This window comes from Cyprinus carpio, chromosome A1 (genome assembly GCF_018340385.1).
Source record: "Cyprinus carpio isolate SPL01 chromosome A1, ASM1834038v1, whole genome shotgun sequence".
Classification (NCBI taxonomy): Eukaryota; Metazoa; Chordata; class Actinopteri; order Cypriniformes; family Cyprinidae; genus Cyprinus; species Cyprinus carpio.
In genome coordinates, this window is record NC_056572.1 from 641853 (window position 1) to 656029 (window position 14177).

The following is a 14177-nucleotide window of genomic DNA, read 5'->3' on the forward strand; positions in this document are numbered from 1 at the left end:
AGATAAAACATAAAAGAGACTAGAAAGAATCAAATGACAAGAGGGAAAGCTGAAAATTTCATGCAGAAAAAAGCAAGTGAATAGAAGAGGAAGAGGAAGAAAGAGAGTTTAATGTGTTGTGACAGGATACAGGAAGAGAGCCTCTGTTCTCCTCCTGCCTTTTATTTTCTGGTCTGATCATTTATTCATTACTTTCAACACACAAACAAGCACAGGCATCCTTAGACCTTATAGTAGCTCGTGACATTGATTCCAAAACCCAGCGAGTTGCCTGACTTTTAAGGCATCATAGGTGCACCTGCGTCTGATTCCAGAAGGCTTCTAAAAAACCTTTTCTTTGGTCACATTCTAAGGCAGCATTGCATTTATCCTTCATGGAATAATTCTATGAAAATATGCAATATGTGCAATGTTACAATATTTTATTCAATACTCAAAAGCATCAGTAATTTGACAATCAAGTTGACAGTTGACAAATAAGCTAACAATTTTACCCAATATTTTTAAAAAGCTTGTTTATCAAGTATCATCCACCAGTAGTCAAGCTGGAGTGCGCTTTGTTTGAGATGACATGGATTATAAAATACATTTCATTCAATACCAAAAACATTTCATTCAATACAAAAAAAGAGACTGTTTTACTGGTTATTTGCATGTGCTTTTTTGCATGCATTTTATGCTTTTTAGAGTATCATGCTTTTAGTTGAGCAGCAGCTAATGAGCTACTGTGTGCTCTGTTTGTACTGTGCTAGTTGCATGAAATTACATGAATACACACATTTCATTCAGTACCAAAAAACATAGTTTAAAAAATTCAGTGCTAATTATGTGATGCCTTAGAAGGCAGCTGTCTATGAAGGCAATGGACAGCAAGAAAGCTCACTAGGTTTTGAAACTAAACCCTTATCTTGTCCTCTTGCGTTGTGCGTGTGTGTCCAGGGGAAGGATATGTACCTCATTCTGGAGAATAACATGCTGAATCTGGTTGACCCGATGGATCGAAGCGTTTTACACTCTCAGCCAATCGCAAGCATCCGCGTGTGGGGCGTCGGCCGCGATAATGGAAGGTATGCACTGGTTGCCATGGCAAAGTTTATTTTTATGGGTTAGTTAAGGAGAACATGTTAAATGATGAAGGGTTTATGAAATGTTTAATAAATGACAGAGATAAACTGAACAAAACTGAATGATTAATAACTCACTCTGTATTTATGAAAATGTTGGAAGTGTTTCCAGAATTCTTTTGGAAACCACACAGATGGGGCATAAAGGGATTTTATATGAGTTAAAACATTACAGCTCCCAGCTGCCATAAACATCATCAGAGTTTTATTTACGTGGAGCTATTTTTATACTGTGCTGATCCTGTTCGGCTGACTGGTCATCTATCAACACTAATAATGTTTAATCTCTGTGACCCACTGAATGTTGGTGCTGCACAGTTTTAGATTAAGCAGTTTCTGCCTAGTCAAAAACAATATTTCCAAAAACCAAACTGGCCGACAAAAGATGTTGAATGGATGTACATTTCAACATTGCAATCCTTTTTTTTTTTTTACTAAAGGGAAATGCTTTTTTATCAAATAAAAAATAATAATTATATCTCCATATATAAGCCAATCAGGGCACACCTCGCTTTTCAGAGAGACGAGCCTTGTGAAAATTGATGCATTTCAGAAGGCGGGGCATAGAGGAGAAACAATAATGTACAGTATGTGGAAAATAATGTGTTTTTTTAACCTTAAACCGCATAAACACATTTCATTACACCAAATACACAAAATAATGTTCTTTTTAGCAGCATCATATAACCCCTTTAAATGGACAAAAATGCAAGAACTTAGAGTATAAATCATCAAGAGATGTTTTCCTCGCTGTTTTTCCATTAAATAATCATTATGAAGGAATAATGATATTTATTTTCATGTATATGCACCAATATAAAAATACATAGTAATAAATATCAGTATTTAATAGAAAAGCAGTATTTACTATATATTTACAATTTTTTTGTTAGAACATTTTAATATACTAAAAGACAATTTCGTACACATTCTTGAGTGATGACGGTAAAAGCAAATGGTTTAAACTGACAGTTTATCTTATGCACAGAACATTTCTTAATTTTACATCACTAGCAAAATCATCAAAAATATATTGTGACTGTTGAGTGTAGAATATTGCATGAAGCATGTGACGTGAATTCTTCACATTTCATTTTAATTAGAGATTTTCGATCTGCAAACGTCAGCATCTCTGCACCTGTGACTTTCCTTATGTGCTCATTATCTATAACAGTCTGCAAGAGATTCACTTAGTGTGTCTGTGTTAATGTATTCTGATATCGAGACACTACTCCAGCCCCTTCAAGCCAAAGGTCACTATATAATGATTCTGGATTAAAGAAGTCACCTCAGTGAAAGGAGGACAGAAATAAAAGATTGATGATAGAGAGACAAGTGCTAATGAAAGTTTAATCCAGAGTTATGGGGCTGCCTGTATCTGAAGAGTGTTTGTAAGGTCATCCAAAAGTTGCATTTGAACCTCTCACACACTAAAGAGCTTTCTTGCTTTAGTCCCAGAAGAGCTGACTGGTTTGTGTGTTAGTGAGTGTGTGTGAATGATGCAGGGGTGGAATGCAGCATACTTCATCAGGGATGCTGAATCACAGTTTTGCCTCACTGAGTGTAAGCAGTACCACATTCTGACCAGCAGACCATCTGACCATCTTCATATGTTCTCTAAACAGGAATCATGCTTTTGGCTGGGTCTTTTTTAAATTTATTGTGCAGTCTGCATGTGTACATATGTGTTTGCATATGATCATTGTGTCCTCCTATGCTAATGCTCCACTAAACCCATCAGTAACATTTTCATCCCAAGACCCTGGAGGAGGTTACCGTAGCGACAAGCGAAACGAGAGGGGGAGGGTAGAAGGAACGCTGGGATTGGATGGAAAGAGAGAGAGAGCGAAAATGAGAAGGGGGTAAAAAAGAGAGAGATTGAGTGTAGTGAGGTGAGCTGCATGTTTTTAACAGAGCAGAGGATGAGACGAGGAGGTGAAAATCTGTAGAAGAGGGGTACGGCATAATGTTAAAGCGGGGAAAACACATTAATCAATAGATGTGAGTATTTTTCTCTTTTTCTGTTTTTCATTGTTTACTCTGTAATTCACCTAATTTTTAAATAAATTACAGCCATATTTTCTACAGCATGGTATTTGTTGTTTAGTAGTTTTCAGTTGAAGTATGTACTGGAGTGAGATAGGAGGAATACTAGGACTGTTAGAAGGTGGAGTGGGTGGAATTTCTCCAGATGGTGTGAATGAGGAGGAGGAGATTTCAGTAGAGAATTGTGGATGTACTGTATGTGTTGTCATTTACTGTGGTGAGGATCGTATTGTGGAGTACTGTGTGTTCGGTTATTAAAGTAGGTCACGGCAAGATGTTCACGTCACTAAACAGGTTACATTTGAAAGAGACTGCAACTTCCTTGCATGTTCCCTCAGATCAGGCCTTCCCTCTGATACCATCCCACACATCTATGCAAACTAGAACACATGCCTTTTTTTCTAATTCCTTTGGGGAACCTCTGGGTTCTGTTTTCGGTCCTTTTGCATTGTTCCCTGTACCTCCTTGTAGTTTCTCCTTGACCCTCCAGCACATTTTCCAGTTGAATCCTGCTGAGCTGCTGTAAAACGGCCCATATGGAACAGGTTTACCAGCCTGGGGTTCATTCTGGACATTGAGTGCATTGAGTTCATCTGGTTTTATTCTCTTTCTCTCTCAGTCTGTTAAATCTCTAATTATCACACTGTTACATATTCATGTTTCTTACTGGCTGCACACTGAGAGCCGCATGTTTTGAGGTGTCACATACATCGTGATAAATGTCTGAATTCTCTAGTCACACCTGCTGGTCTCGTTTTCTCTCTCTTCCCTCTTATTTTCTTTTTCTTTCATAAATACTTATTATTAGGGTTTGGAAAAGACCCTTAAAAGTTCCCCACAGCTTGTTTCAGCCATTGTTGTTAAGATACACATCTTGCCAATTACATTTTATGGTCTATTAGTAATGCACATGTTCTGAAATACCTGCAACACCCTTTCATGAAATACAAGCAGAACATATAGTTTAAACAGAATTGAGTGCGACAGTTTTATGTTAAAAAGGTCTTGTGAATGATTTATGCAGATATTTGTTTCGCTTGTTTCATTAATGGGCTTCATTGTGTTTATTTTCTCATAATGTTTTTTTTTTTTATCTTTTACTTGACTGCTTTCCGGGACTCAGAGAGAGGTAAATTGATTTACCCTGTTATTACTTGTATTCTCATCATTGCCTGGTTGTAGACTCTTCCTGGACATTTTGTTCATAATAGTTTATTTTTAGCGGAAATGATAAAGAATGTGTGTAATACAGCTGAATGTGTAAGTTTAGAGACACTCATTCATCTTAGATAGCCACGTGCACCTGCATATAGTAGGTGATGTGTGTGCATTTTATCCATGGTTATATTTTACAAAAATTTTAGTTTGCCTGAATTGTGGGTGTGTTTATTTAAGTAAGTGTTTTTTAAATTGCCTGTCTCTGTTAAACTAAAGGGCACATCATCCATCAGGTATTTTAGGGCAGTTCTTTGCATATGCACAAACAGAGAAATACACACAAACTCACATTAACAACTCTTTTTGTTTATAATCATGTGTCTGTTCATCTGCATTGTTTATTGATGAAATATGGTTGTTTTTATTAAAGAAATTAAAAAATTTGCTTAAAGTTAACATGAAATCAAAGTGGACTCTATTTACTTTGAAAAAATGCACATTCCTTATTGAGGTCTTATTGTCCACTTTTTTCCAAATAAAATATATTTGTGTACATATTTATTTCATAAAACGAAAATAACTCCTTTCACCTCTCGACTTGGCTCCATTCTGGTATGTAACTTTTTGGGGTCCAATCATTTCCCTATGGACAAATTAAAGTGACACCCTGCTTTTTTTTTTCACACTTAATTATACTTTTTGGAAAAATGACAGATTATGTGAATTAAATGGGTAGTAAACAGTGTTTCATCTTGATTTTAAACAGCTGTTTACATATAAGTTTAAACTTGTTTCATTTTAATTGTGTGCAAACAGGGATTTTGCATATGTAGCGCGAGATAAGGACACCCGGATATTAAAATGTCATGTGTTCCGCTGTGACACCCCTGCCAAAGCCATCGCCACCAGTCTGCACGAAATCTGCTCCAGGGTGAGAACTACACGCTACACAAACAACATCCAACACAAAATTATCCTCAATGGCCCATTCAAAACAGTTAAACGCAAAAATTATATTAGATTGCAGAGCAAACCACTAATAGTCTTAAGTCTGTGTGTAAGGATAGAACACAGCTGAGAAGGAAGAAACTGGGTTCACGTTCTGATTAGGCTGCTGATTTAGGGCAGCGAGTTTAATGAGTTCGATTTCTGTGTAATAGATCATGGCAGAGCGCAAGAATGCCAAAGCTATGGCTGGAGGATCTCTACAGGACAGAACACACTCTGGGCTCGATGTCCCGCTACAAGGTAACACAGCATACTTATATGTGTACTTTGATAATGAAGGATTTCTTTATTCGTTGGTGTTTATTTGTAGCAAAAATACATTGTATGGGTCAAAATTATTGATTTTTCTTTTAAGCCAAAAATCATTAGGATGTTTAGTAAAGATCATGTTCCATATAGATTTTTTGTAAATTTCCTACTGTATATATATTAAAACTTAATTTCTGATTAATAATATGCATTGCTAAGAACTTCATTTGGACAACTTTAAAGGCAATTTTCTCAATATTTAGATTTTTTTGCACCGTCATATTGGAGATTGTATCTCGGCAAAATATTGTCATATTGTAATATACTATAAATCAGTGGATAGGTTGAAAGCTATTTTTCAAATATATTTATAAATCTCAATTTCAAAAAATTTACCTTTATGATTGATTTTGTGGTCCAGGGTTACATATGTGTATTTCTTCTTTGTTGAGTAGTTGGTATGTGTTAATGTGTGTGCTGTCTGTTACCCTTAGCAGAGTTCCCCACACCAAAGACTGAACTGGTGCAGAAGTTCCAGGTGTTATACGTTGGTATGATGCCAGTTGCTAGACCTATAGGTGAGCAATCACACTCATTTGTAGTATTTCACTATTTTCATGTGCTCTCTCTTTTTCTCCTATCTACTCCTCTCTGCTTTTCTTAACTCCTTCCCAGCCAAGTTTTTTTTTTTTTAAGTTTCCAGCCTCTGCCAGTATTTTTGATCATTTTAACAAAATTTTCATGGCCCCCAGAATATTTAGTTTTATGAATATCTGAACATTAACATGTTGAAAGAAAGAACAGAGCCTCTGCTTAATGGATTTTTTTTAATCAACACTTGAATGTGGGTATGTTTCATTAAAAAAAGCAACATTTTGAACAAAAAGGTTAGAAAAACATGTTTTTGTCAAAGACTACGTACAGATTGGATTCAGAACGATGATCAAAACATAGATAGAGTTGATTGCTTCCATCAACACATCCAAAGCTTCACAGTCCTATAGCACTTCCTGACATTTCATTCAGTAACATTAGGCAGTTTTGATTTATATGCTGTTTGATGATTGCGTTATTTTTACATATGCATGTGATTTAACATACCAATCACTTGTTTCTGCTGTTTCTTCACTGTGCTTTGATCAGAAGATATGTAATAGCACCTCCTGCCATATAACAGCCAAAACACGGAAAGACAAAAAATTCAGTCGATGGCAGAGAAACAGTTAATAATATGATATGCATATATGCATACTTTTCTTCACATTTACAATCCTCTCCGAATTCTGGATTTCTAAATAAATTGGTCATAAAATTTCATCTTATCTTTAACAAAAGACAAACACAATCTGCTTGAACTAAAAAAGAATGCCTTTTTGTTTTTATTAAAAAACAATGTAAACATTCATGAAAAAGTATGTAAATCTTTATTTAATAGCTGGCTGATCTTCCACCAAATCAGCCGTGCACAACTGTCAGACATTTGGCACTTTTAGTTCAGTGATATTATTGAGATGTCTTGCGTGCATTGCTCTCTTGAGATCAAGCTTTGTATCCCTTTCCAGCTTTATGTAAGTCAAAAATACTTTGTTTGGAGAGCCCTTTTTTTGGATGGTTGACATCAGACAAAGCGTCTTGTGAATAGCAAACATTGCAATTGTTGTTTTATAGGGCAGGGTGAGTCTGACCTCCAGTCTTGTCTCATTGATTGGACTCCAGGTTAGATGACTCCCGACTCCCGTAAGCTTTTGGAGAGCACACTTCCACCCTACATTTAAGCAGAGTGCCTTTGTCTACTGATGTGACTTAGCTGAAGATAAGATCAAATTTTATGGCTAGTTCATGTTGAAATCCAGATAAAGCCAAAGGGTTCACATAGCTTTTCTTGGATCCATACATGCTATTAAAAGGTCAGATGTCACTGTTTTCTAGGCATGGACATTCTCAACGGTGCAATAGACAGTTTGATGACATCATCAATCCGAGAAGACTGGATTCCTGTGAAACTGAATGTGGCAGATGCAACAGTCACAGTCATCAAAGAAAAGGCAAATACACATCCTTTCATCTGTTAAACTCAATAACATACTGCCAAAATAGTTTTACTAAAGTACAACTTCTTGTGTTTATGTAGTACTGTAGATCTTTGAAATATTGACTCATGTATGATTCTCGGTTTCACAACCTATATTAGGAGGAAGAGGAGGTCCTAGTGGAGTGTCGTGTGCGTTTTTTGTCATTCATGGGAGTTGGAAGAGATGTGCATTCATTCGCGTTCATCATGGACTCTGGGAACCAGCACTTTGAGTGTCATGTGTTTTGGTGTGATCCCAATGCTGGCAGTGTGTCAGAAGCTGTTCAGGCAGCGTGCATGGTGAGTTATAACACCAGAAAAATGGTTTTCCACCATATCATATGTAAATGGGCACTATAGCTTTATAATTAAACCAAATCAATGTCATGGCCAGAGTTGGGCAATATAGCTACAAAAATTATATCTTAGAAATGTTCAGCCTATTGAATATATGTACAGCTATGGAAAAAATTAAGAGACCACTTGAAAATTCTCAGTTTCTCTGGATTTACTCGATAACTAGGTATGGGTTTGAGTAAAATGTTAATTTGTTTTATACTATAAAGATCTGATAACATTTATTTAAAAAAAAAAAAATGAAATTTAGAGCATTTATTTCCCCTGGAAATGACAATTGGTCAAAATAACAAATGTTTTCATTTGTTGTGATTGAAAATCAGGGTTATTGCACCAAATATTGATTTCTTAACTCTTCTCAAATTAAAACATTGGTATTGTGTTGTCTAAAAATTAATATAAACATGGCATCTTTTTTGTTATTTTGACCAATTGTCATTTTTTTATGAAAAATGTTCTATATTTTTGGGAGATGTGTTATGTGTTTTTTATAGTATAAAAAAAAAAGCACATGACTATAAATCATAAATCCAGAGAAACTTGGAATTTTTAAGTGCTCTCTTAATTTTTTCCATACCTGTATATGTATAGTTTGCGGTCAGTAAGAATTTTTTAAATAAATTAATTTTATTCGGGGAGTATGCATTAAATCAAAAGTGACAGTAAAGACATTTATAATGTTACAAAAGGTTTCTTATTTAAATAAATTAAGATACATGCAAAAAAAAAATTTCCACAAAAATATTAAGCAGCTTTCAGCTTTCTACACACGATAATAATAAGAAATGTTTCTTGAACAGAAAATCTGCATATTAGAATGATTTCTGAAGAATGGAAGGCTGGAAATAGATGCTGAAAATTCAACTTTGCCATCACAGAAATAAATTGCATTTATACAAATACACTGTACTCTGTATATTTAAAAAAATTCCACACAGACACATCCATGAACAAAACTTGATGGCCAGAAAACATTAAAATCATTGTAATAGTCACAATGTTGCTTAATCATTGCAAATACCTGATTTATCACCTACCCTTAGTCAAGACCATATATTAGATCAGTATCACAGCTGTAGTGTCCAAACAACAACCCAACGTTAAGTCTCGTCCATTCTATTGAAAGTTTTATTTCATAATTTAAAGTTTCATATTTCATGTTCAAGTTTAAAATAAGATCTTATCCGACCGAGCCCGTTTCATTAAATGCAACACATGAATTCATTCCCTCACTACTTTTTGTTTTCTTCTTTGTCTCTGCAGTTGAGGTATCAGAAGTGTTTGGTGGCACGCCCTCCGTCTCAGAAAGCCTGCTCACAGGCACCCCCTGCTGATTCAGTCACACGCCGTGTCTCCACCAGCGTCAAACGTGGAGTTCTGTCCCTCATCGACACGATCAAACAGAAGAGACCGGTCACTGAGCTCAACCAGTGATCTGACACACGAGCACTCACCGTCACGCTCTGCATGCTTATAACTATCAGAATGTCCTGTACATACCTGTCCAGTCATGTGATGGAGATGAAGAACTCGAAAACGGTTTGAAAATCTGAAAGAAACACTACAAGTAATTATGAAATGAGCTGATGCCAAGAAAACACACTCACACACACCTAGTCCACTATCTACAAGCCTCTCTCTTCCGTCTCCAGTATGTCGGTCATGCGTATATCTGCATGGGAAGCCACGCAACTCCAGCATGACTGAAACTAACAGGCTCCGCCCATCTGTAATAACAACACTATCTGGACAAAGCCTGCTCAAAGAGATTTGTGTAATTCAACAAGAACAAACACGGCTGCTACACTCAACAGAGCTTCTTCATAACTGTTGCATGTGCAGGTGTGTAGAGGAGCTTGATGCTGCTTCATTTGCTAAAGGATGTTCATAAGTGTCATAAAAGCTATTTTTTTGTTGCGTTCTTTATTATCCTGATTGAAGAATGGGTGGATGACGGATATTCCTACTTGATATCTTCTGACCAAGGTGCTCCAATGTTCAGTGCTCAGAAGATGAGGTGTAAAGGTGTGGTAACATAAGGCAATGAAACAACACTACATTAGCAGTGCATTTGTTCAGCGTCAACTATGAAGTCTTCTAGCAACGGATAATAAATGGCACTATGCAGTGCGCAAGTTGGAATTCGACTTCAAGTGATGTTCCTTTGCACTTTTCCAAGAAGGAAATTCCAATTTTTTGAGATTAACAAATGATTGTGTCATCTTCAAGAAGCTCTGCTGACACGTTCATCTTCACCTGAAGTTGATGAGGAGGCTTGGAAAAGATGCCAATATGAAACGAACAACAGACACCCCATAGACTTGCTCTGCATTAACACAGCTGGAAGGACACAACCTGTTCAGTGTGTAGATGTAAAGTATGAATGTTCTTTTTATATTTCCAAAGTGAAATTGCCTTTTTTTTTTTTGAAAGAGAGAATTTTGTGGAAGAGAACTGAATTACTCATAGAGCGAAATACAGGAGGCGGGAATAACTTTGCCTAGTCAGACAGTTCAATCGTGTCAATTCTGCTTTGAACCCCAGCGTAGTGCGTGCTTTCTCCAGAGGCTCTCCAGTGACTGAAAGTCAAAAATACCTGACTAATAGGAACTATCTGCAGCACATCCAAGTTAGTGAAAAACTCTAATGTCTATAAAAGCTATTTCTGTTCCAGCATCCATCCATCACGTTTGGATGCCATTAGTGGCTCCACGTGTCCTGGTTGTGCTTTGACCTGCACGCACCTATGTGGTCTTGCTGTACTCTGGCGTGCCACCTGTAGTCCTAGACTTACCCTTTCGTTCACAAGGGTTTTGACGAGTCACTTATGTGTGTACATATAGTATCTATATATAGCAAACATCTTATCATAATGCTTTATTTTTCGAATTTCAGATACTTTTATTTTGTTTCTGTTTATTTTGGTCATACTTGCCTTGGCATGTCTTGTGATCCCGTTTATTCTGGCCATACTGTAAAAAAATCATGTATGTGTTGTAGATAAACCAACTGATAAAACAAAGAAAAGAAGAAGAGTGAAAGATGGTAGAAATTGTGAATACAAATTTATTTTATGGTCCTTTTTAGGAGAGCTAGCTCTAGGGGAGGAGATGTGAACTTTAAGTGTCTATCTATGCATTCTTTTAGTGCTGAGGAAGATTTGAGATGTGAAAAGAAAGATTGATTTGCTTGTATTTCGTGAGTTTATTTGAGGAGAAAATGTGTTGTTAACAGAAATGATATTTTTTATTTTATTTATTCTATTTTATATCGGTATATACTGGTTTCATTGTGATGTATCATATGTTTAGACTTTCTTTGCCCTGTATTGAACAACAAATCAAACAAGAAATATCAATTCAAATCACTGTACAGTTACTCTGGTGACCCTCAAAGAGCTGTGTATCTCAGACGCTGACTGCCATCGTAACATAACATTTGAAAGGCCTTGTAGGACCTTTACATTCTGCCCAAACCAACATTTGACATAAATATAGGCTAATATGCGCTATATGACCAAAAGTATGTGACTATTTGACTATTTCGTTATAACAGGTGCATAAAATCAAACAATCTCCTTTTGGACCCTTCACTCAAAAATGTGGTCTTTGAGAAATCTCAAAACCCTTAATGCTTTTTAAAAACATGGTGCACAGCGTTGGGTATCGTAATATTTTTAAAAGTGTTAACTTGATATATTAAAAAAAATGTGGCATCAAACGTAGGCTCTCAAGACACATTTTAAGAGTTTTATTTATATAGCACTTTATGCAATACAGATTGTTTCAAAGCAGCTTTAAAATTAAAGCAGCTCTAAAAAGATAATAGTGATTATTATGTTGAAATCAGTTAATTGTTGATTCAGTTTGGTTCAATAACTGTGTAAAGTCCATCAATTATAGCTTGAGGCATTTTAAAAACATGGTGCTATGCGTGAGACACTAAAAGACATGGCTAATAATGCATATTTAAAATAGCAAAACAATTAAAAAGCCTTGCATTGAAACATTTTTAGCATAAAACAAAAAAAGTAAGGATGTTTATCATGTCCTATTAATGATTTGTATGATTTATAATACATTAGACATCCATTTGGTAATTTAGTGTATGTTCCAAAATGTCAATTTAAACAAATTTCCTCAACAGACACATTCATCAAGACTGTTCCAATCAGATTTTTACCAAAATTAGAGCACATTTGTTTGGGCAGTATGTAGAAGTTTAGCTAGCTCAACTATAACCATTACTCCTGTATCCAGACCACACAAGGCCTCCGCTTGCACCCTGCAGATTATCAGAGTTTGAGATGGTGAAATAAGTGTCATCTGTAAAGAGATGTTAATATGACCTGATGCAAATCAATCTGCCTGTGTACTGCACCCCTTCAGTCTCCCCCTCTTATTATCTCTGTTGCAGTTTTGAAGAAGTGCATGATGGGTTTTTTTTCCATGTGAATTTCACTCTGTGATGTTGGGTCTTCTACAACTCACTGTTTTCTTTTGAATTATTTTTGGGGGGATTTTTTTTCACACTTAATGTTTCAAAATGAATTCAGTGGCAACTGGCAAAGTCAGCTGTGAAGCGCAAAACCGGAAAGAGGGAGGAGGCTTATGGGTAATGTAGTCCAGTACAATAATTCAGCGTAGAATCATCATTCTCATGTTAGCCAAGAGTAGTGTGTTTGACTCTAGTGTTCTAGCATGGTGAATCACTCTGATGGACGATTATCAGGGGAAATCTCATCACAAGGATTAACAAGCTAAGAATTAACACTACTGGTGAAATACACTCAAACACACGTTTATGTGGAAACGTTGGCTTTCTCTGCTCTACACTAATTTGTACACCATATAAATGTAAAATGTTGTGAAAATAAATGGCATATCACAAAATACATAAAGTGTTTCTGGCTGTTACTTGATTTCATAAAATATAGTCTACTGTTAGAAAGAAATGGCCTAATTAGCTATTGAATGTATTTGAAATTTTCAAATTGTGGTGAAATTGTATGATCTGCTTTGGGGGGTGGACCTTCATGCTTTGCATTTCTCTAAAAATCGTACGTTTTGTACTAGTCAAATTGTACACATTGGATATTCATAGTTTACAATATATTTGGGCCAATAAAGCTTTAGTGACATAATTACTAAAGTCACAATGAAAGCTATTTTCTTCCATATTCTGACTTATTATTATATTTATGATTATCAGAAAAATGTAGGGTGGAGACTTGGTTCTACTCATTGGTTGTTAGTTGGATAATGGAGGCAGACAGGCTGATATATTTACAGTCGGATATAAGAAAGGGCTAAGGTTTAACCAGATCAAACGTTGGGAGAAGTCCAACATTTGTCATCAGAGATGTTGTTTCACCAGAAGATTGAATTATGACATTTTGGTTAAGTTGCGTCAAAAGTATTCCTCAAAATTAATAAAAACAGTGAAATGCAAACTCAGCATATGATGCAAACCTTAAATATGTTAAATGACACAAACATCCTTATAAAAAAAATGAAGAAACAAAATATTGTTTCAATTAAATGAGATAGAAATGTGGTTAGAGCAGATAAATGGGAGGGAGACTCGGCTCTCTTGACCGGATTTCCTCCCTGTCTTCCTTAAAGGCTTCTGATTTGATGTCCTTTTTTGGTTTAACAGACTCTCGTTGAGACAAATGTCTGGATCTGTGCGGTGACCCCGGGGTTCTGATGGCAGGGGTTTGTTCTGAGGTGGAGCTGGTTTCATGGAGGTAATGGTGTTGAGGCCGAAGGTGCAGGAGGCTCTTGCGTGGAGGTCGAGACCTGCTCTGACGTTCCTTACGAGTTCAGGACTTTGACTTTTTTCTCCTGGATTGCTTAGCAACTTTAGCTCGAGGCTTATGACCTTTTGGGTGCTTCTTTTGTACAACGGAAGACTGGTTTATATTGTTGGAGGATTGGTCTAGAACACTGGAATGATTTGTAGTGCTGGGTGTGGCATCCATAACTGTTGATTTTTGACTTGAAGTGCAATCTAGTGTGATTGTGGCACCATCATTCAGGACACTAAAAGTGTGTTTTGAAGTGACTGCTCACTGGCTGACTGTATCGGGAAGCACACTGTCAGCTGAAAGTCTCCAACTGATATTTTAGCTCGTGCTAAAATATCCTGCACTGTTTCTAGCT

General features: G+C 36.2%; 1 protein-coding gene across 7 annotated transcripts in view; it reads left to right on the forward strand.

The window, feature by feature from the left end:
- The window catches only part of LOC109101088 (amyloid-beta A4 precursor protein-binding family B member 2-like), a 44814-nt gene extending 33633 nt beyond the window's left edge, over nucleotides 1-11181 (forward strand). For 3 of the 7 annotated variants that reach the window (XM_042776117.1, XM_042776349.1, XM_042776424.1), the window contains 8 exons: nucleotides 940-1067; nucleotides 4294-4299; nucleotides 5145-5259; nucleotides 5489-5576; nucleotides 6080-6163; nucleotides 7515-7630; nucleotides 7777-7956; nucleotides 9277-11181. In XM_042776117.1, the coding sequence (XP_042632051.1) occupies nucleotides 940-1067; nucleotides 4294-4299; nucleotides 5145-5259; nucleotides 5489-5576; nucleotides 6080-6163; nucleotides 7515-7630; nucleotides 7777-7956; nucleotides 9277-9447 (888 nt within the window). In that variant the 3' untranslated portion in view covers nucleotides 9448-11181. Of the gene's footprint in view, nucleotides 1-939; nucleotides 1068-2729; nucleotides 3126-4293; nucleotides 4300-5144; nucleotides 5260-5488; nucleotides 5577-6079; nucleotides 6164-7514; nucleotides 7631-7776; nucleotides 7957-9276 lie in introns of those variants that run through there. The other 4 variants (XM_042776166.1, XM_042776492.1, XM_042776228.1 and 1 more) reach the window with 4 other exon arrangements.
- The last annotated feature ends 2996 nt before the right edge of the window (nucleotides 11182-14177 follow it).